The sequence below is a fragment of the Ursus arctos genome, unplaced genomic scaffold (genome assembly GCF_023065955.2).
Source record: "Ursus arctos isolate Adak ecotype North America unplaced genomic scaffold, UrsArc2.0 scaffold_2, whole genome shotgun sequence".
NCBI lineage: Eukaryota > Metazoa > Chordata > Mammalia > Carnivora > Ursidae > Ursus > Ursus arctos.
In genome coordinates this window covers 72,644,945-72,667,046 of record NW_026622874.1, presented here as the reverse complement: position 1 = coordinate 72,667,046, position 22,102 = coordinate 72,644,945, and the positions used below count along the sequence as shown (strand labels likewise).

Genomic DNA, 22,102 nt, shown 5'->3' with positions numbered 1-22,102 from the left:
GTGTGGGTGAGGCGCAGCTCCTGGCTGGGGGCTGCGGGGGGTTATGGAAGACCAGAAGACAGAGGCGTGGAAGGCGGGGTAGGTGGGAGGCAGGTTGGGGAGATGCTGGCAGCACAGAGGGAGGCCCCCGGGGATGGTGAAAGGGGCCCAGGGGGTCTGCGGCTGAGTGGGAACCCAGGGAGGGGCTGGCCCAGCCAGTTTCAAAGGTTGGGGCAAGTTTGAGTTAAGACTCCATTGTCTTGCTTTGCTGTAACAAGGGAACTTGTGGATCCTTACCCAGTGGACAGGAAGGCGAGGAAGGATCTGTGGCAGCCAGGAAGCACAAGACCCTGGCGCTGCACAAACCCTGGGAACACCAGCATGAGACGCAGTGGCCTTCAGCTCTGCAAGGGCTGGGTTTTCCTTCCAGGATCCTAGAAGATAGCACAGCTGATCGTCCACTTCACCATTCACGTAACCGTCAAAGAAGGGAAAAGCCCTCAGAATGATAAATAGGAAACAAATCAATTTTAATTTGCTGCTTTTCATTGTGAAAGGTCATTACAGTATCATTGGCAAAATCCAACAAGGAAAGGTACCCCTGGGTGGCTGTGTCCTGGTAACCACGGAGCAATGTCCACCCTGTGTGTGGTCACACAGGCAGACTGCCCCCCAACTGGACCCCAAGCCAAGATAAGCCTGGGGGGCAGGGCTGGGAGGCTTGGAAGGACCCAGCGAATGCTGAGATGCAAGCACCTGGTGGGGTGGGGGTGGAGCGGCAAGGGTGCAGACCCCCAGTCAGATCAGCCAGCCCCAAGCAGAGGCCGTGCTGTGGCCTGGAGTGGACGGAGGGTTTGTGGGTCCTGCTGTGTCCAGATTCAGAAAAGTGACCTGTGAACCGTTTCCTTGGAAAGCGCTCTTCCACGGGGCCCCAGAGATGCCTTCCAGCAGCATCAGGACCTCGCCGAACTCAAAGCACAAGTGAGGGTCGCAGGCCCAACTGCCAGACGGCTCCCAGCCCTTAGGTCCAGGTCTGGGTGAGGCCAGGGCAGACAGGCTGGTTCACGAAAAGATCTGCAGAGCAGCCATGCAGCTCAGGCTCTCACGTGATCCCTGAGAAACTGGAGGGGAATGAGGCCCTCTGGGAGTCAGCCAGCTCCAGTGTCGGGGGCCCGGCTGTTGGGGGCCCACTTGCTCCCATCCCAACGGGTGGAGACCCAGCGGGTTCTCCTCTAAGTGTAGTGAATCTGGAACTCGCCTATGCTGCAGGCCAGCTGAGGTGCAAACTCCTTGGGGTCAGTGGTCACTTGGCAGCCATCTGTCTGCGTCCCACACGCTACTGAGCTCAGTACTGCCTGGTGGCCAAGGGTCCTCCCCAGGCTGACGCTCGGGCAGGAGCTTCCCTTCTGTCCTGGGGAGGGATGGCTGTAAACATCTTGTCCTTTCTCATCACCGGATGCCCCTGCAGTATCCACACAGGGATACCAGTTACGTTTTTCACAAGACCCATGAGGAGGGAAGGTCCAGGCACATTCGTTCTGTGTCACTTTAGAATGATGGGGAAGGTTCCCCCAAAACCGTGTGTACCGTGATTGCACGTATGGAGGGTCTGAGACTCGGGGGTGGGGGATGAAATCGGGTTGGAGGTATTCCTTCCAGCCATTCTTGACAAGTCTGGCTGCTTCTGGCACTGGGGGTGGAGGCCACATTATTGGGGCCACAGGACGTGTGGGGAGCCTGGTGTGGGCCGGGGGTTGTGGGCATGTGACGGAGGGAGGGATCCTGAGTGTGACCACCAGTGACCCTTCAGACCTGTCAGTGGACGCCCTGCCCACCCTCGGGAAAGGGGCTGTTAGGAGAACAGCTTTTCACAGATCCTGCGGGTGTCCTCAGGGGCCGTCACCGTGTAGCCCACGGTCCTCGGGTCGATGAAGATCTCATGGTCATTCCCACCCTGCAAAGACACAAAGATGTGGGCGCCTAGCTTCTCCTGGGCGCGGGCAGCCAGGGAGCTGAGGAATTGGCAGTTTTACCAGCGGGGAGGCCGGCTTCGGTTACCTGAGCCCCCGGGAGAGGAACAACCCGAGTACAGTCATTACCGAGAAAGGCTTTATCACCTTCCCTTGAACTGCAGTGTAGCTTGGAACGTGTAATTATGCCTATGAAAGGAATCATGACGCTCTTGTGAAGATCTGTCTGAGGCTCATTTTTCTATAAAGCAAGCATGGCAGGTGGCAGCACTCTCTGCTGCCGTGTTCTAACTGTGTGCCCAAGCTCTTCTCACAGGCAGTGTGGCAGGGCTGACAGCTCCCTGCAGCGCTGCCACTGGAACTTGCTGTGACACGGACACACCAGCCTCCGAGCTGACAGCAGCCACAGGTGACTACTGAGCACGTGATAGCATGTGGCCAGGGCGACAGAGGAACAAGTTGATTTGATTTTGATTCGTTTACATTTAAATATCCCTGTGTTTGCTGTGTGAGCCTGGCGCCCAGGTGTCGACCCTGCCTGTACCACGGACGAGGTGTGAGCCAGCTGCTGGATGGGGGGTAGTGCCGCACCCCGCCCGCAGCACAGTGGGGGTCACCAGGTCAGCACCCGCCCCTCAGCTCATGTGGCTCCAGGCGTGTGCACACATCCCTTCTCCTGGGCCACTTCCAAGAGTGGAGTGTAAGACTGTTTCTGCTGGGCCGTGTACCTGGGTTGCAGGTCCTCCAGTCCGTGTGGCATCCCTACCCCGCCCCTGGTCTCGGATGAATGAAGTAGCCTTCCTGCCGCTCCCGCACCCCGAGCTGCCAGAAAGCCCCTGCTTTGCTTCTCCTAAGGATTCTATAGGAAAAATCTGACATCCCTTTATAGGACTCGTGGACACAGTAATTCCTACTGCTCTCATTTTTGTGAGAATAACTTCTCCCCAAACTTCAGGACGGGCTGCTGCCGGGGCCCTAAGTGCGCCAGGTGGAGGAGTCAGGTTAGGGGGCCATGAACTCGGAGCCACGTCTGGGAAGGTCCCTTCCCAGCGCCGACTGGGGGAGCTGCTGGGGTCCTGCCCTGGCCTCGCAGGTTTCTGTGCTGTCAAGGGGCTCGGGGTCAGCTCTGAGCGTCATCCCCACCATGTGCTCCCCACCAAGCAAGTAAATGTAAAACCAGTTCGTGTAATTCTTAGAATCAAAGTTGGATTCCTCTTACAAATAGCACAGGAGGTAAAAACCACTGCAGAGAACCTAACATAGTAAAAACAGATTTGTGCACTATCCAGAAAAACCAAACATCTATTGGGGACACATTCACTCTGTCACTCATTCACTCAGGAGGGAGGAGTCTGTATACACGCGTGAACCCAACCAGCCCGGGGAGCACCTACTACCTGCCCTACCTGCCGGGCAAACCGAGGTAGGGGCAGCCTTCACAGCTTGCGTTGGGGGGTGGGGAGAGGGCAGGAGACGGAAGTGAACAACTCTGCAGGGCAAAGAACAGAGAGGAAGAAAACCCCGGGGGGACAAGGGAGGCACCCATGAGCAGAGGAAGTGAGGGGACAAGCCATGTCCAGGAAGGTGGCTCAGTGGCCAGCTAGGCCAGGGAGGTAAGGACTTGGGATTTTTTGTGAAGCCACCCAGAAAGCTGCAACCTGGGGACACGATCAGAGTCACCTTCTAGAAGACGGACTGGTGGGGGATGTGGGGGATGAGGACGAGGAGAAGCGCGGCGGTTAGGAGGCCACAGAGCCACCCTGGGTAGGAGGGCAGATGCCCTTCCCCAGGGGAACGATTCTGAAGCAGCTGCCCCACCTGTCCCTCCCAAGAGACCTGGTCCATGTGGGGACAGATGTGCACTTAACAGATGACAAATTTGGCATGACTCTCCCATGGCCCTGCTTGGGGGGGCGGGGGGAAGGGAGCTGCCTGTGGAATGGGACTGCGAGGCGAGCTCTGCCACTGTGTAACCTAATGGCACCAGGTCCAGAGACTGAAAACAGCCCCCCCCCCCCCCGGCTGGGGCTGGCTCTCCAGGCCCTGTCTCGGCTCGGCAAAGTTGGCAGCAGTGTCTCCAGCCCCACCGCCAACCTCAGACTTTAACTCCCTCTTCTGCCAGGGGACCGGCCTCCCCTCGGGCTCCCTGGGGCTGCACAGAGTTCGCCTGCGGAGTCAGAGGGAGGTCAGGAGAAGCAGAAGCGCAACGCAGAGCTGGTGTGAGCACCCTCCTCTAGAATCAGGCTTCAGAGAACCGGAAATTCCCGACATCGGATTTGCAGAGGCACCATGGGTCACTGTTCTGGGTGGGGAGGACCCGTTTCTGAGAGATCAGAATGCCGGATCACATTACCTGAGGGCGCAGAGAGGCCTGCAGCTCAGTGCAAACAGTCCATTAATATTTAAATCCCTACAAGGCCAAGGTCTGAGTGCAACGGAAAAACAGAAGGCAGTGCCGAGTGGGGTCCAGTCTCCCTGCCACCCGGCCATTTCCACACACGCTGTTGCTGAGCTGCTGGGGAGTGTCTGGTGAACCCTGAGAATCCTGGCGGTGGAGCTGAGGAAGGGAGCATGCATCAAGTGTCCTTGGCCTGTGGGCCCTGCTGGGCAGGAAGCAGGGCTGGGCGGCTGGGCCTTGAGGCAGTCTCTGCTGAGAACACCCATCTGGGGCTCAAGCAGACACCCCCCTAGCTGGGAGTCCACTCCTGGCTCACGTGGACGTTCATCTCTGGGCAGTGTAACAGGATTGATCAAATTTCTAGGTATCAGAGTACAAAGGCCAGAGGGACAAGGGCTCTATCCTCAAAGCCCTGGGAGAGTGGTACTCCCTGGGTTGAGGGGACAGTCAATGAGGGAGCTTTACCGACACTTCCAGGGCCAGTGTCCCTGGCCCATGGGCTGCTGTGTGGGAAGCCAAACGGATCTGAGTGCATGCTGCGTGACTGGTATGTAGCTGTTTTCTCAACGTGTGATCATTAGCTGGGGACGAAAACAGTCACAACTTTCTGATATATTTGAAACCGATGTATGCCCTTAGGTAACTGTACTGGTTTTTCCTAGAAGTCAACTGTTAAGCTTAAAAGAAAAAAAAACAACAAGCCTGACCCCATGGTCATGACGTTTTGAAAACAACTGGGTGATTCCAATGTACTTCCATGATGGGATCCAGTGGCTTACAATCTGGTGACTAATCAGCTTGGGGTGTGGTGGAAAGTGAGCTGGTTTGCTGTCCTGCTAATGCCCCTGGGGTGACCCTCAGGGTCTGCTCATGGCTCCAGCACATGCCCTCATCCACAAAACGGGGCTGAGCGCTGTGTGAGGGGGCTAGGCACAGACATGCATCCTGGAGAAGCTGATTTGTAGACACCAGTGACCATACCAGGGGTCTCCCTGAGAGCTGGCCACACTCTAGGGGCCTGAAGCTGGGGTCCCCCTGAACAGAAGAGCTAGAGCAGGGGGCTGTTCCTTCTTTGGGGCTTATCCAGTCCCCCCTCCCGATCTCAGGGGCGACAAGACCACAGATTCTGGTGTCCAGAAGGAAGGCGGGTCAGCTGAGACTGCAACAAACACCCGCACCCATGGTGCCCCTGTCCAGTGTCCTCCTTCCTGTCCTCCCATGGGGGAGCTGGTGGAAACCCCTAACCCGGTCCAACTTCCTTCCGTCAGATCTTGGGGAGCAGCGATTTTCCCAGGGGTCCCTCTGTGAGCAAGGGACTGCCCTCTCTGTGCTAACCTAAGCCTGCCGCTAGCCCCCTAAGACCTGGGTCTCAGATTTGGCACTGAAACACAGGAGTAGTAGGACAGGTCTGCGCACAGGACACATTCTGTGCCCTCATCAGCCCTCAGGCATCCTGAGAGTGAGCATGGGAGATGCCAGACATGGCGAGGATGCCCAGGCCATGCCCAAAGGCCAACTCCATCCAAAGCCTGAGCAGGAACTCAAGGCTCGTCAGTTAACACGATCACTCACCCTGTAGGCCCCCAATCTCTCAGAGCAATCTCATACTGAATGAGCTTTTCTTAACTTCATTAAAAGCTGCAGACTTGGTGGCCTGCTGGTTCCCCTGCTGGGAGAGGCAAGTCCTGCTGCCTCTCCTGAGCCAGCCCTGGGGTAGCCACCCTCCCTCCAGGACCTCCCTTTCTTCCCACTGCTTCAGAGGAACCCACAGGGCTGACAGGCACCATGGCTCACGGACACAGAGATGTGTGTGGTCACCAAGTGGGCAGCAGGGGCCAGATTTGGGTCTTCTGGGTTTCAAAGCTGCCTCTTCCTACCAGGCCGATGGGGACCTCTTTGAAGCTTATTTTAAAGACAGAGCTTCCTTTTTAACGTTTGTGGAAAACCAAGTGTTGCACGATTTAATAGCAGTTTGGAGGCGATGTGGGAGAGTGACGAGAGGCTTGCGGATGCCACCCAGTTGCTGACCCTGCACCTTGCCCCCAGCCCTGCACAGAGCCCGCTGCCGCCCATCCTGCACACCTCGCCAGGCTGCCCAAGGACCGGAGGACAGAATGTCCAAGTGCCCAGGGTCTGAAGTGCTTTAGAAGCTAAAAAATTTAGTTTTCTTCCTTTTCTCAATTTGATATTTTGAAGCTTCATTTTCAACAGACAGCACATTCACAGAGTTCAAGATTTAAAAACAGAGTGGTAAGTGTCTCTCCCATCCTTGTCCCGGGCCCTCAGGAGGTCTGTTGTCTGCTTTCTTGGGGGTCCCTTCACATTCCCTTTATGCACTTACAAGCAAACGTGAAGACAGATTACTTCCCCCTCTTTAGACAAAAGTGGCGGATGTTACTTCGGTTGTTTGCACCTTACTCAGCTCGCCTGATAAAACGTCCCAGAGATGGGTCGGCATCAGCAGTCTGTACAGCCACGGGGCGTTCTGCCATGTGCAGGCTGCTGTGTACTTGGTCGGGCCCCTCCTGCGGCAGGGCAGCGTGCCCCCCAGCGCTGCCGCTCCGTGTGTGCCCTTCCCGCACACAGGAGCATACAGAGAGCTCCATCACCCAAAAGGATCTGCTGAGTCAAAGTCAATCAGCTGTCGATGTTCATGACGTGTTAGAACGTTTTCATGTTCCAACTGCCTTAAAGCCAGGAGGCGTTAAGCCAGCAGAAGCTGTCTAGCCTGTGAACATGGAAAGCTGGGGGTGGGGGTATCGGTTGGCACAGTCCTCCCCCCCCGCCACCCCGCAAAGCCATGCAAAGCAGTGTGGGGTGCCTCTCTCTGTGCCCTGGCCATCCCTTTCCCTGCAGCAAACCACGGCACTCCAGGCCGGGGGTGGAGCCTCGAGGCTGCACTCAGAGCTGGGTTTTAACAGACCCTGGTTGTTGTGGCTGATGGGCAGGATGGGGGGCTGCTTTCCAGGACTGACAAGCACTTAGAAAAGCTTCACCCTGCTCTCTGGGGGTGTTCCAAGCAGGGAAGGCGGGGAGGGCCTTTGTGTAACATCAGATCCCGCCAGACGGAGGTGGCTGCTAAGGCTGGAGAGGCCACCAGGCAGGCCCGTAAGTCTATGGTGCTTGGCGGGGAAATGGTTTTTTTTTTTTTTAATTAAGTAGGCTCCACGCCCAGCATGGAGCCCAACATGGGGCTCGAACTCACGACCCTGAGATCAAGACCTGAGCTGCGATCAAGAGTCAGACGCTTAACCGACTGAGCCACCCAGGCACCCCTGGGAAACAGCTTTTTACTGACAGTTCTTAGTTCAAGTGCTGTTTCCTTGGAAACTGGCAAAAACATTTGTCCTGATGCTAAGAAAGAAAATCTATCACTGAATAGGAGAAGTTTAAAGCTAGTGTTTGGATGGCTCTGTGCCTGTTTAAAGGTTTAGATGGCTGGACTGTTACTTCCCATTTCCAGGAAAGCACTGACTGACAGCGTCAGAGAGGGCAGAGAATGGTCACCATGGCGTCGACCACCACAGTCCCAGGGCCTCTGCTGGGGAAACGGTCATACAGCCCCAGGAAATCTCATTTTCAAAGAATATTCACTAACATGGAGAAATAAAATACGTACTGAGAACAAAGGAGAGAATCAAGTAATGAGAATGCAGGGTTCACTTTGGGGGTCATGTACGCCCACAGAGAAAAGGCTGGGAGGCGCGTCAGCTGTGACCACATGACTTACGCTTTCTCCCTCGAACTTTCTCTAATGCTCTACAATGAAAATATGTTAAGAATCAGGGAAAAAAAAAAACCTCCGTAACTAGTATCCACTTTTAAAAAGTAGGTAAAACTAAAAACCAAGCACACAGAATCAATGTGTGGTCCTGTAGCAGCTAAACAGCCCAGAAAACGCTCTAATTCAGAGGGAGAATTCCCCAAAGCAGGCATTCTCTGCTTCTCTCCAGAACCGCATCCCATTCTGTGAAGTCCCCGCTGAGGCTCCTGGTGGCGACCCGCACACAGCAAGCATGTCACCACTGAGAAGAACCTGGCTTTGCCTGTCCCAGCAGCTCTCTCCTCAGCCCACCAGAGCTGGCACGGAACTGGGAGGGCTGCAGAGGCGCCTGGCCAGCCCTTAGATCCCGTGTGAGTGCATTAGCTTGCTTTCTCTAAGGACATCAAAGTCAGACGGAGGCTTCTTTCAAAGCCTGCATTCAAAGCATTTCTGCATCTGAAGAATTTCACCAAATGGACGCAGTTGTAAATCACTCTGTCATTAAGAACGAGGCTAAAAGACACAGCTCCAGAAAAGCTGTTGTCTGGGAACTAGAGAACGTTCCCCACCGCGATGGAGGGACGGTTTGTCAGACTGGAAAGCCCACGGGCTTAGAGACAAGGTGGTCTGTTCTGGTGACACCAGCTCTGGCACGAGCTGTGTGACCCCAGGCAAGTCACTTCCCTTTCTGAGTCCTGGTTTTTGTTTTTAAAGATTTATTAATTTATTTGAGAGAGAGAGAAAGAACACGAGCATGGGGAGGGGGAGAGGGAGAGGGAGAGAAGCAGATTGCCTACTGCACAGGGAGCCCGACATGGGGCTTGATCCCAGGACCCCGAGATCATGCCCTGAGCCGAAATCAAGAGTTGGATGCTTAACCAACTGAGCCACCCAGGTGCCCCTGAGTCCTGGTTTTATCATTTAGAAAGATGGACTCGAGCCTATACTGATCAGAAGTCCCTTTCATGCTAGAGGACCCTATGTGGAGACCTGGCTGAAAGGCGGGGAGGTCCACCCCAGAAAAACCTTAGCAGAACGGCAAGTACTCTGCAGTGGACCAGAGACCAGACGGTAAGAAAACTCCTGATGTGCAGCATTCAGGACACACCTGCTGGGTGCAGGATGGCCACAAAGCCCGAACCAGGACCTCCGATGGCAAGGTAACTCCCATCACTGGGCGGCGTGTGAAGGGAAGCAGAGGAGCCCAGAGGGCGACAGGAATTTAAAGGAAGAACCCAAACATGGGCCCAGGGCTGGGCAGGGAGTGGCTGGTGCTGAGCCTCCTCTCGGGGCCCACCTGTCCCAAGGAGAGCCCTGTCCTGGCACCACGGTGGCTCTGGGGAAATCCCTACTCTGCCTCCCTCCTCCTACCAGTGCTGGCCTTTGACACAGCTCTGCTCTCAGCCCTGATATAGATTCAGTCCTGGACCTGGGACTTCCGTCAGGGACAGCTCCCCAAACCCTCCGTGTGTGATGCCCACCGGTGAACAGTCCCTGGCATGGTCTCCTGAATTTCAGACTTGTGAGATTTCCTGTCTTCCTACCATTTAGGATGCCTTGTGCCCAACTCATAATGAATGCCCCTGGGGGAAAAACAGAGTGGAAAAATGACATATAAGTGGCCAAGGGCTTGGAAGTGCACAAAGGACTGGAGAGCAGCACCGGGAAAGGTGTTTTGGAAAGCTGCGAAGTGCCTGCCCCCAAGGAGGCATCCGGTGTCTGATTGCGAAGGGAGGGAGGCTGAATTGCATCTCTCACAGGACAGAAGCCACTGCTCAGTGAGAGCTGGGCCAGTGGGGGAGGGGAAAAGGCCCATGTGTTCATGTCCCCTTTTGCAGCGCAAACCGAATAGTCCAACTCCAATATATGCTCCCGTACTTACCGGCATGGTTTTGTCCCCGAAGAAATAGATGGTCTTATAGCCGTCATTTTCCACATGTCTCAGGCAATACCTTTTGTCCCAGCCATCAGGAAAGACATCAATGCTGATCTGGCCTCCTGCGCAGAGGGGAAAGATACAAAAGCTACAGGTGGAAAGGAGGTAAGGGCATGGGGCTGAATAAAACGTGTGGTCTACTCGTCAGCAACTGGAGGGCCGAGGTTGATTTTTAATGCCCTTTTTTGCTACTTATGCTACTTTAGGGACTGGTTCTAGAAATTAATGTAACATTGCTTTTTTCCAACATTATTTCACCTAAAATCAAAAAGCGAGACAGACCGCCAGTTCAGGACAAGGAATGCGTTTGTGTACAGCGCATGGGTCTAAATGAAGCACGCTGGTGGAAAATCTGGTAACAGCTTCATTCAGCTGGGCCGCCCCGAGCTTTAACACGCCCTGGTTCCCAGGCAACAAGGCCCAGGAGGCTGCATGCAGCTCATCTCGCAGGAAAAAGGAAAAGCACGTGGAAGGTGGTTTGCAGGCAGCTTTCAGGGGCCATGAAACCATCTGAAAGCTCTGTCAGACGTTCACCTCACGGTCCAAGAACACTTAAACATCTACCCGTTCGTCTATCAGACATGATCCCTTTGCAATTCCGGTTTTCCTACAACTGCACGCTTATGGAGGTGATAAAACAAGAGGGCTTGACGCAATGACTCATCAGCGCTCACAGAAATCCATTTGCTTCAAGCGTCTGACAAGTGTATTCTACCAAAAACCAAGGCAAGACACCAGCATCCCAGGAAGAACTCCGTCGGGCATCGGAAACGTTTGCACGCCAGTCCGCTGTTGTAGATACAAACTTTGTGAGCTCAGACGAGTCCCGGGCCTTGGTTTCTTAGTTTCTAAAACCAACCCAACTGACTGCTAAGGTTCCCTGCTGCTCATCCATCATAAGATTCTAGAATCTATTGGGCTGAGCGCTATTCTGGGCCAGGAGGAGAGGTGCGGAGGGTGGAATCCCGCCAGGTGAGACTTTAGAACCAAACCTGGCACCCGGCCCCATGAGGGCTGACCACACAGAAGTGCTTGCCCCTGAGCCCCTCTTGCCCAACTTCACACCGAGCACAGTCCCATTTCAAGAGCTCGCCGGTCCCCGGCAACCCCCTGGGCAAGCGGTTACTAAAGCCCAAAACCCGCCTGAATGCACGGTACCTATGGAGAACGTGACGCCTTTTCCTGCAAACTCTTTCTGCAGGTCTGCTACGAACTTCTGTCTGATATTTTCTTTCTGAGAAAAACAAGGAGATACCGATTATCTAGCGCATGGCAGTTTGGAAGGCACCCTTCAGCCGCCGGCCACAAGGCTACACATCTTATCTCCTCTCCAGAGACCCAGGCTGTGTCCGAGGGACTCACTTTATCGAGTTCATGAAACTCAATGCGTTCTTCTTGGCTGCAGCTTCTCCCAATCGGGGACACGTTCAACATCCCGTTTCGGAACTCAATGAAAGTACCCCTGGAGAGGAAAGGGGACGGGCCCCAGAGAGACATTATTTATGTGGGCGACGTTACAGATGGGTCAACAGGCTCAAATTTCCAGAAGGCAGGGGTTGGTGTGTTCGACATTTCACAGGGCTGGGCTCAGCCACACGGCAGCCATGGGCCACATGCGGCTAATCTGAATGGAGATTAGATTTCAAAGATGTAGCATGAAAAAGGAATGTCATCCTCATTCGAAATGTTCTATGTTGACTATGTATTAAAGTGACTGTATTTTGACCATACTGAGTTAAATAAAACATGATGAAAATTAATTTCGGGGGTTCCTTTCTTTTAATGCAGCTACAGGAAACTTAACATTGCACATGTGGCCCACATTATTTCTGTTGGACAGTGAATCTTATCGTTAATAAAGAGCTATGAGGGGCGCCTGGGTGGTTCAGTCGGTTGCGCATCTGTCTGCAGCTCAGGTCATGATCCCAGGATCCTGGGATCGAGCCCCATGTCGGGCTCCCTGCTCAGTGGGGTCTGCTTCTCCTCCCTCTGCCTATTTGTGTGCTCTGCCAAATTAAAAAAAAAAAGAGAGAGAGAGATGAAAATGATTACCATCTCTCAAGTTCCCTGAGGAGTCTGAAAATTCATGCACCTGACACCTTTACTAGTGACCTCTTGAACCCACCGATCTGAGCAGACAAAGCTACGGGAAAAGGCTCTGAGGGCTGCTTGGCGAGCCTCCATCATTACCGAGGAAACACCCTGTGGCCAGCTGCTACTAAATGACCTGATCACAGAAAACGAGAACAGCTTAACACTTTTTTAGCTACTTTGAATAAAGATGTTTAAAAAAAACCCCACCATTTCCCGCCACTGCGTTTCCAGTTTGAATCTCAAAGTAGTTTCTTAAAAGCTCAAATAACTGTGAGCTATTTATCCATTACAGTGCAGTTTAAGTGTTTTGTTACTGTGTGCTCAGAAGTATCTTCTAGTTCTCAACCCTGATGCCTCTCTTCCCTGGCCCATTTCTTCTGTCTTCCGCACACAGCCCTGATCTCGAGCCACCAGCCACCTGTGAATACCGGACACCCATGCCCAGCATTGAGCTGAGGGCCTGCTTCAAGGCCAATGCAACCTCCTGCGAGGCTGTGTGACTCTGGATGCCTCTTGGAACCTCACAAAGGGACTAATACAGGCATTCTGGTTACCTCTAAAGGGTCTTGAGAAAATCAAATGTCCCAGTTTTTGTTAACTGGGAAGCAATGAATACTCATTAGGTGAAGTAAAAGCAAAATCTCAACCGCTGAATCCTTTCCCCGGCTGTGCTCAACCTGCATAGAAGCAAATGATACAACAACACATGTGCATCTAAGATGCTTTTTCAAGATCCCCCACCTGGGATGTCCTGGAGCTGGTACAGACCAGCCCTGTCCCCTAAACCTTCTACAGGGACCCTGGTGATCATTCCTAGGGGTAACCCTAGGGCTGCGGGTCCTAAACTGTCAGAAAAAGAGCTCGATGATTTCTCCCCAACTGAAGGACATAGTATCCCTCTCATTCCCAAGGGAGGGAGGCTGATGCATTTTAGAAAGGCTTCTGTTCTCAAAACCTAGGATTAAGGAAGTTTATCAAGTGATTAATTCCTCCCTGAGAATCTGGACTCATCTGAAGCCTTCCTGCGCCTGTGTGACTTATCTGTGGGGTGTACAGTGAGACTGGCGAGGGTGTGGGCAAATGCTGATCCAGGTGGGTCTCAGCTCTGTTTCCTGAATTCAGGGGGTATCTTGTGCTCATTTGAAATTACAGGTCTTTGGCGACCACAGAAGCCAGAAGCGATGATATTTTACAACGTGAAATCTGACTTTCAAATGACAGCGATTAATGCAGATTTTACGTCACAGTGTGGGCCTAGTGAACAGGGCTGTGCATGGGGTCTGGCCTGGGCCTCTGGGGTGACTCCCGGCTCTGGGGCTCATGCTGCTTTTCACACTGCTGTTTTACAGGCCTTCCCTCAGACCCACAGCCTCATAAGTGTCTAGTTTCCGATTCCCATCATGTGGAAATGCCATCATTTATGGATTCATTCTTCCACTAGAAGGTTTCCAGCAATGTCTTACTAAGCACAGGGCCCAGGCCTTAAGTCAGCACCAACCCAGCCAACGCCACTTCTACCCAAGCCAGTGCAGCCTCTTTGCTGAAAGCAAACCCACCTCTTCTTCGGGAGTTTAATTTTCGCAATGTAGCTCAGACAGTAGTTGATTAAATCTTGGATTAGGGCCTCGCCCAGGTGACCTTGAATACTCTAGATAAAGAAAATACTGGGGTTACTTGATTTGGGGGTGGCCTTTTCAAAATAACTTTACAGCAAACCCGGGTCTTCAGCCACTACTGGCCAAGGGTCACTAGGCTGATGTGGTGGCCAGGGTGACACGCCCCACTACCTTTTTCCTTCTTTCCCTGCTTGAAAACATAAGGCAAACCATGAAGGGCTTCAGTTAAAGCATTTCCTGCTTCATGACTCAAGATTTTTGTACTCATTATCTTTCAAATGCTTCATGGAAGACCCAAAGAGGTTATTACTGCTGCTTTTATTCAATTAAAATATCTACAGACGCTGACAGAAAGTATATTCATTCCACTTAGGCTTTCTCTTATGTCTGAGTGGAATGATCTTGTTACTAATAAGAGCTACACAGGACCTCTTAAAAATGCTTGTAGCGAGGCAGCCTTCCCCAGTCTTTGCCAGCATAACAGAAATATCAGATTAAGTATCCTTAAAAAACAATGATAAAAATTTAGTTAACAATTTGGAATATGTGATAGTCATATGTTCAATATTCAAGATGTAAGAATACAGGATGGAGACTCACTCCTTCCCCTGCTCCTCGCTTCCCGGATACACCTCCCCAGAAGGATCCAACATCAAGTATCTTTTTAGAAAACATTTTAATAATAGTATATAGTCATCTGGACACTCAAGAACCTACCTGTTTACACAAGAGTTTCCCATCTTTGTATGCTACTAGGCCATTTTCGGGAAACACATAATCATATTTTTCAACCACTGCAACCGAAACAAAAGAAAAGTTAGTGTACAAGGAACTGAAGCTGGAGTTTCTATTTCTCGATTGACACGTATCGCCAATAAAATAGCTGAACTCCAGTAAGGACTGTGAAAGGGTATCTTGAACAGGTTCGGCAGGTGGGGAAAAAACTCCTTAAAAAAAATTCTTTTTTTTATTTTTTTATTTTTTAAAGATTTTATTTATTTATTTGACAGAGATAGAGACAGCCAGCAAGAGAGGGAACACAAGCAGGGGGAGTGGGAGAGGAAGAAGCAGGCTCATAGCGGAAGAGCCTGATGTGGGGCTCGATCCCATAACGCCGGGATTACGCCCTGAGCCGAAGGCAGACGCTTAACCGCTGTGCCACCCAGGCGCCCCAAAAATTCTTTTTTTTTAAAAAGACTCTCTAATTACAAATGTACAAGATGGCTGGAGATCGGGGACTTGGTGGCGGGCCCTCTGACTCTCTGCCTTCAGCCCCCTCTATCTGGAGAGGAAGATGGGAGCCAAGGACGGCCCCCAAGCCTCCCTGTGGACCCGCATCACCAGGGCAGCGATGAAAATGTGCAGAACAGGCTCTGCTCTCAGGCTTTCTGATTCAGAACATGCAGGACCAGGCTAAAAATCAGAATTAAAAAAAAAAAAAAAAATTTTTTTTTTAAAGGTCTTTAGGTGATTCTTATATGCAGCCAGATTTGGAGACCACTCACATAAATCTAACTGGGTTCTCAAACTTCACTTGCGTATTAAAATGCAGACTCCCAGGTGCCCTGTGTTGGGTGGGGCTCTCACATCTGAATTTTCACAAGTTCCTCAGGTGACTCTCATACAGCTGGGTCTTCAACTCTCTTCCAGCTTGTGAATGTTTTGATTCTGTTGTTTTGACTCACACTCTTTGAAATCTACAGACAGTGCCCTACCCTGACATAAAACCTCTCTGAGCCTGTAGTTAAAAACATGGCCAGAGGCAGAAAGGGCCATCAGGGCCAGGTAACAGGATTTCCGGGGCTTAATGCGCCCTCTTATGTCATTTCTAGCGTTTCTAAGTAGAGCATCTATGAGGAAAATGAAGTGTAAGCAGAACAGAGAGCTTTAAAGAGAATGCGCAGTAACTAATCCAGTACACACAGCTTATGCCGATCTGGACTGCAAGATACTACAGCTAAAACACTGGTTCCCCACTGGGGATCTGCCCCCCAGAGGGCATTTGGCAATGTCTGGAGCCATTTCTGATTGTCACACTGGGCGTGGAGGTGCTCCTGGCATCCCATGCGGGGAGGCCACAGGGGTGGTGCTGAACATCCTAAGTGCACAGGAGAGCCCCTACAACAGAGAATGATCCGGCCCCAAATGTCAGCAGTGTCCAGAACGATCATTTCATCCATCTCTCCACCCTCTAGTTCTTGTAGGCCTGGCACCCTAGAGGCCCTGGGGCTACAAGATGAGGAATCCATAGTCCTCATCTCCAAGAAAAAAGGATGGATAACCAGAGAGTTTCCAGCGAGCAGAGAGTGCTCTGAAGGCGGCAGGGCTGTGCATCACAATCTCCCAGGGGGGAGCTGCTGAAATACGATTCCCGGGCCCCAGAGACCTCAGCATCTCCAGTGAAGGGGCCAATAAGAACCCCTGGCTTCCTGGGGTCCTGCGCTGGAGATCCTGGTTCAATAAGGAGGGCAGGAGGCTAGGTGATGCATGATTAGGGAACTCTGGGAACACTGTGTTAGGGTAACAGAGAGGAGGCCCCTACACCCGGAAGGTGCCTCAACACCTGGGTGAGAAGGACGGTCAGGAGATGGAGCCTGAGCTGAGCTAGGAGAGTGTATGGGGACAACCCGAAGCATTCCAGGCAGTGACACACACACTCAAACTTCTGGGCGACCCCACCCATGAATCTGAGTACAGATGGAATGGTCCACCACCAACTCCAGAAATTTATTTATAGCATTAAGAACAGAGGAAAGAGAAAGCAGAGAGAATGTTTGTCTAAACAAGGCAGCAGGAAGTCTGCCACATGGGGAGGAGGGCTTGGGCCTGCCTAAGGTACTTAATGGCCACAGGTCCTAATGTCCTCATAGGAAGCTGTAATTAACCAAACATAATCAACAACGTAGAGTTTACTTACCATCCTTTCCCAGCTGCTCCTGCACTTTCTCAAAGTCCGACCCGCCTACTACTCCAATTTTGATCTTCTGTCTCAAGTTCTGTAGAAAGCCATCCATTTCTTTGGTAATTTTCTACATTTCAAAAAGGAAAATAAAAAGTCATGAGCCATACAGTAACCAGGAAATTAAAACTCTTAAGAGTGACGCAACCCGGAGCGCCTGGGTGGCTCAGTCGTTAAGCGTCTGCCTTGGGCTCAGGGCGTGATCCTGGAGTTCTGGGATCGAGCCCCGCGTCGGGCTCTTCCGCTGGGAGTCTGCTTCTTTCTCTCCCACTCCCCCTGCTTGTGTTCCCTCTCTCACTGGCTGTCTCTCTGTCAAATGAATAAATAAAATCTTAAAAAAAAAAAAAAAAAAGAGTGACGCAACCCTTATTTTCATATATGCCAATTCAGGCTCTAGGTGTGTGGTAAGTCCAAATATTTTAGTTGTGATCTGGGGACATCAAATTTTTACCAGAAAAAATGTGTTAAATTTTACTTATTTTTACCTATCTTAAAACACACAAGCAATATATTAACAGCTGCTCTGTGCTGGTTCCAGCTATTCCTCTCTGTGTTCATATGTAAACAGGTCTTATTTTCTGAAACACAAGTGGACTCATTCTATGTCTTGTGCAGTAACGTGTTTTGAGCGAGCTGCGATGACTGTTCCATGCCGATACAGACAGATCTAGAGCATTCCTTTCAAATGCTACACTGTGCTCCACTTACAGATATAAGCTGCTGATTTTAAAACAAAATACCATAAGATCAAAGAGGACGTTCAGAATTGATTTGTTATAATCATACAAAACCAAAAATAAATAAATAAAGTACAGGAGCAAGATCACTAGATTTTTTTAATCTCTCCTAAAAGAAAAGCTCCTATCTTTCAACAGTGGTCTCAATGGCATAATTTTATGCTTAAGTCCAAACTGTGCACTAATTCAACAGAAATTATGAACGTGAAAATATATTACTCTATTAAGATAAATCACAATTCATTTTTTAAAGTTATTTTGTTACTTTTAGCAATCTGAATTGTATATTTACATGGGGTATCTTTAATTTAATCTTTTTTTTTTTTAAAGATTTTATTTATTTATTCGACAGAGATAGAGACAGCCAGCGAGAGAGGGAACACAAGCAGGGGGAGTGGGAGAGGAAGAAGCAGGCTCATAGCAGAAGAGCCCGATGTGGGGCTCGATCCCAGATCGCCGGGATCACGCCCTGAGCTGAAGGCAGACGCTTAACCGCTGTGCCACCCAGGCGCCCCCCCCCCCTTTTTTTTTTGAGAGAGAATCTTAAGCAGGCTCCATGCCCAGCATGTGGCCGGGCTCAATATCATAACCCTGAGATCATAACCTGAGCTAAAATCAAGAGTAGGATGCTTAACTGACTGAGCCACCCAGGCACCCCCAATTTATTATTTTTTAAGTAAACTCTACCCTCGATGTGAGGCTTGAACTCATGACCCCGAGATCAAGAGTCACCTAGTCCACTGACTGAGCCAGCCAGGTGGCCCTCACACAGTTATCTTTAGAAATGAAGTTAGCAGAAATTAAAAACAAAAACAAAAGCAACTTCAATACATAAACTTCTAGAGTTCAACTCTTCTCTTTTGCTTAAACCATTTAAGAGTAACATACACATAGGATTAATAAAATTGCACAGAAGGGCTTATAACAGAGCACAATCTTTCCTACACCTTCCGTGGAATCTCAACTTAGCAGACAAAATCTAGAAGTGCAGTGGTGGCCTCTATGAATCAATGACTGTGAAAATGGGTCCTGGAGCCCTCCAAGTGGCTTACTTTCACCTGATGTCAGGATGGCAGGAATGGGGGAAGATTCCCTGGATTGCAAAAGATTAAAAGTGCAATACTTCCATCTTCAAGCAGAACCCAAAGCTCAGTTTATTTTATCTTATCCCCTGTGCACACTGATGAGCTCCATGGTACTGTGGCCATCAGACGCGTCTGCAATCTGTGTGCGTGTTAGAAGGCACCTTCTCATTTCCAAGTGGCAGCAAATTTTTTTTACAGGAAATAACACCCAGCTGCTTGTGAGCCCAACAGAGCATCTAAACTACCCAGGGCAGGAGAGCTCTTTAGAGCAAAATAATCACAGAGCCAAGTTGTTGTGACGTTCCCAAATAGCTCTTGTGTTGCTAATCACAAGGAATTCTTTTAAATCATCCTAGGCGAAATAAAACACAGAGAAAGATCCAAAAGCTTGAAACTGAGGTCGAAGTGTGTTAAAAATTCACCTTCTGAAAAAACCAACTATAAAAGACTTTTTGGGGGACAAAAGAGGAAAACTGACAGGAGCAAAGAAGAGTCAGCAGAATAGGGTGTATGGGCCGGCATGGACCCGCCGTCGGGTTCTGCGAGGTACGACTGCAACACAGCCACATCCATTCACTTGCGTAGTGTCTGAGGACGCAACGACACAGCCGAGTAGCTGTGACAGAGACCACGTGGCCCGCAGAGTCTCAACTCTTTACTATCTGGCCTTTTACAGAAAAATGTTTGCCAACTACTGGACTGGGGCATTAAATAATAGGAGGGAACTGGTGACAGTTTTCGTAGGTGATGGTGATGATAGCAGTATGGTCACCACACATGTCCTCAAGAGATCCAGGCTCAAATATTTAGGGGTGAACTACCATGATGACTGTGGCTCAGGAAGTGGTACAGTGAAGAGTAAGAAAGGAGGGAGTTAATGTCATTCGATGCTGAATTTAAGTGGTGGGGATGCGGCTGTTCTGTATACTAGTTTCTCAGGGATTCTGTACGTCTGAATTTCTTTTTAGTTTTAATTTTATTTTTTTAAGATTTAAAAGTAATATCTACACCTAACGTGCAGCTCTAACTTACAGCCCCGAGACCAAGAGTCACATGATCTACCGACTGAGCCAGCCAGGTGCCCGTTTGAATTTTTTATGACATAAAGCCGGAAAACAATTCACTCAGGTTTATGCCCCCCTTCTTTTGTTCTAAGTCTCAACATTTTTAGATGGAATAGCATTTCTTAGGAAAGTACTCAGCACAAGAAAATTCTACTAAAATAGCGATATGTGCGAAGCTCTGCACTCCATTCTAATTAGATTTTATCTACTTATATCGTATCGGGTTTCAGCAGGTGCAAGGTAACTCATTCTTCTGCTTCCGGACTGTAATATGCTTCTCAGTGTTTACGAATGCATGTATTGAGGGAGGGAGGGTATTGTATTATTCTATAATGAACAGATCTCTTGCTAAAATATTCTTATTTTTTACCTGGAACACCTGGCACACAGAAACAATTTTTCTTTTGTTAAGTTCTTTTTTTTCAGTGTTAAAATTATTAGTTGGCTGCAAAGACTATCATGTTTCAAATGTGTTATGGGAATACATTGTGGGTTTCTTTGCTATTTCATACTTCATGCTCATCTATCCTGATTCTTTCTGGAAGGCAGAAGCACCTTCAAGAATGGCATAACCAGTAGCCAGAACAGCTTCCTCTTAGAGCAGTGGCAGAAAATGGCAAACTTAGCAAATAACAAGGCCCAGCAGCCCAGAGCCTTGTACCAGATTTGCTGTGAGAAACAGAGGTCATGGTTTCATTGAGTCTCGGTTTCCTCATGTTTAAAAGGGTAAAAGAAATTATCCTATGTGGGATGAAAAAAGGAGAAAGGTTGAGAAGATCCAATTATATCATGTAAAAAGATGTGGAATGTGACCCTAGACCATCACAGCCCATGGGCCAAATTGAGCAGCTGGTTGTTTTTGTAACAAATAAATAAAATAAAGTTTTATTGGAACACAGCCACACTGTGCCTTCATAAGGTCTATGGCTCCTTTTGCATTAAAGTTGACTAGTTACAGACCACGTGGTTGGCAAAGACAAAAATTTTTGCTATCTGGCCCTTCACAAACAATGAATTGCTGTCTTTGGCTCCAGATGGCCACGAGCTTCTCTAACAGTCCAGAAGTGTGTGTTGGTCACTGAATCTGAGTCAGAAAGGGCCTCTGGGGGCGCCTGGGTGGCTCAGTTGTTAAGTGTCTGCCTTTGGCTCAGGGCATGATCCTGGCGTTCTGGGATCGAGCCCCACATCAGGCTCCTCTGCTGGGAGCCTGCTTCTTCCTCTCCCACTCCCCCTGCTTGTGTTCCCTGTCTCTCTGGCTGTCTCTCTGTCAAATAAATACATAAAATCTCTAAAAAAAAAAGAAAAAAAGAAAAAGAAAAAGAAAAAGAAAGGGCCTCTGAAGAACTTGCAGTTGGGTACTGTCACTAGATACACTGACCCTGTGTGGTTCAGAACGGCAAAGCAATGTTATCTAAAGTCACACACATTTAATGTGGACATGTGGAGAACACCACTGCCACCCTCCGGCCAAAATTAAGAAGGTAGGGATAGACAGAGAAGTTACTGAGGTCACTTGTGCCCAGTCTCAAGTTTGAATGGCTATTGTTCTGTGACCAGTCCATGCAAGGAGGTCAGCATGAGCTTCGTCACAAATGCTTAGCTTAACTTAATGAAACCTATATCCATGCCTGTAGCAGCAAAATCTAGAAATGGGAAGCAAGCTTCTGAGGGTTCAAGGGGGCTCTCAGCAGGCAATCTGAAAAAATCTAGGTCTCCTTCCTCACTCCTGCTGGAGAAGGGGGTGGAGAAAGGGGGTGATGGCAGCGGCTAATATTTATTGACTATTATTGAACACGGTCTACCATACCCAAGATACTTTTATCAATTTATTCGATTTCATTCGACCCTCACGAACACCATATGAAACTGGGAAGGTCCCCACTTAAAGCCGTGGATGCTGAGACTCAGAGGTTAACTGACTTGCTCAAGGTCAGACAGCTGTCAAGAGGGTACAGCTGAGACACTCTTAGGTCTGTTTGACCTGAAAACGTAAGTTTTTCCTATTAGGCTACAACGTACAGCTCACAGGTGACAGGACTGAGGAGGGCACACAGCTGGCAAGGGGGCTGAGCTGGGGTTCAAATCCAGGGCATGCGTTTTCCAGAACCGCGTTTTCCAACCCCATACAAGTTTTTCGCTTTCAAGGGTTTTTCGACCCCGTGCCATCTCTCCGAGCACCCTGAGGGTCTGCACCCGCTGCCACCAGCCCGCCGGGCGCTGCCTACCTGTCGCGGGGCCGTCAGGGTCCCGTCCACATCGAAGAGGCATAGCGCTTGGCCGGACGCCGCCATCTCGCCGGTTTCCATCCACTCTGGACAGGACTCGTTGGCAACCAGGAACCCGGCGCAGAACTTCCGGGTTCGGCCCCCCCCCCCCCGTGCCGCAGGGCACGCTGGGAGGAGGAGGATCCATTCCCACAGCGACGGGGACTTGCGCCAGATATTCCTTCGGAACCACAAATCCCAGAATGCAATGCGCCAAAACGGCATCCTATTCCGTCC

At 50.3% G+C, this 22,102-nt stretch overlaps 1 protein-coding gene and 1 long non-coding RNA gene across 5 annotated transcripts; one reads left to right on the top strand and one right to left on the bottom strand.

Moving 5' to 3' along the window:
• Nucleotides 1-485: 485 nt before the first annotated feature.
• PMM2 (phosphomannomutase 2) lies at nt 486-21,969 on the bottom strand. Of its 3 annotated transcripts, none has more exons than XM_026520348.4 (8): nt 21,827-21,969; nt 16,674-16,785; nt 14,474-14,550; nt 13,697-13,788; nt 11,409-11,508; nt 11,205-11,280; nt 9,993-10,108; nt 486-1,933 (listed from the first exon to the last, which is right to left on the bottom strand). In XM_026520348.4, exons 1-8 carry the CDS (start codon nt 21,905-21,907, stop codon nt 1,832-1,834), a joined length of 756 nt encoding a protein of 251 aa, XP_026376133.1. In that variant the 5' UTR covers nt 21,908-21,969; the 3' UTR covers nt 486-1,831. The 3 variants fall into 3 exon arrangements, with proteins under 3 accessions (XP_026376133.1, XP_057171240.1, XP_044247474.1); XM_057315257.1 differs by lacking the exon at nt 486-1,933 and adding an exon at nt 8,810-9,283 and having other exon boundaries at nt 21,827-21,949; XM_044391539.3 differs by lacking the exon at nt 486-1,933 and having other exon boundaries at nt 8,810-10,108; nt 21,827-21,954.
• On the top strand, nt 2,780-11,806 carry LOC123002180 (uncharacterized). Of its 2 annotated transcripts, XR_006411803.3 has the most exons (4): nt 2,780-4,894; nt 6,394-6,597; nt 8,301-10,151; nt 10,319-11,806. It is a non-coding gene; the product is annotated as an uncharacterized LOC123002180 (long non-coding RNA). The 2 variants fall into 2 exon arrangements; XR_008960427.1 differs by having other exon boundaries at nt 8,301-11,806.
• Nucleotides 21,970-22,102: the final 133 nt, after the last annotated feature.

Coding starts and splice junctions, on each gene's coding strand:
- PMM2 (XM_044391539.3), bottom strand. CDS start 21,907: ATGGAAACCGGCGAGATGGCGGCGTCCGGCCAAGCGCTATGCCTCTTC. Junction 16,786..21,826: donor CCCTGACGGCCCCGCGACAG/GTAGGCAGCGCC, acceptor TTTGAAATGTAG/AAAATTACCAAAGAAATGGA. Junction 14,551..16,673: donor GGAGCAGCTGGGAAAGGATG/GTAAGTAAACTC, acceptor TTTCGGTTGCAG/TGGTTGAAAAATATGATTAT.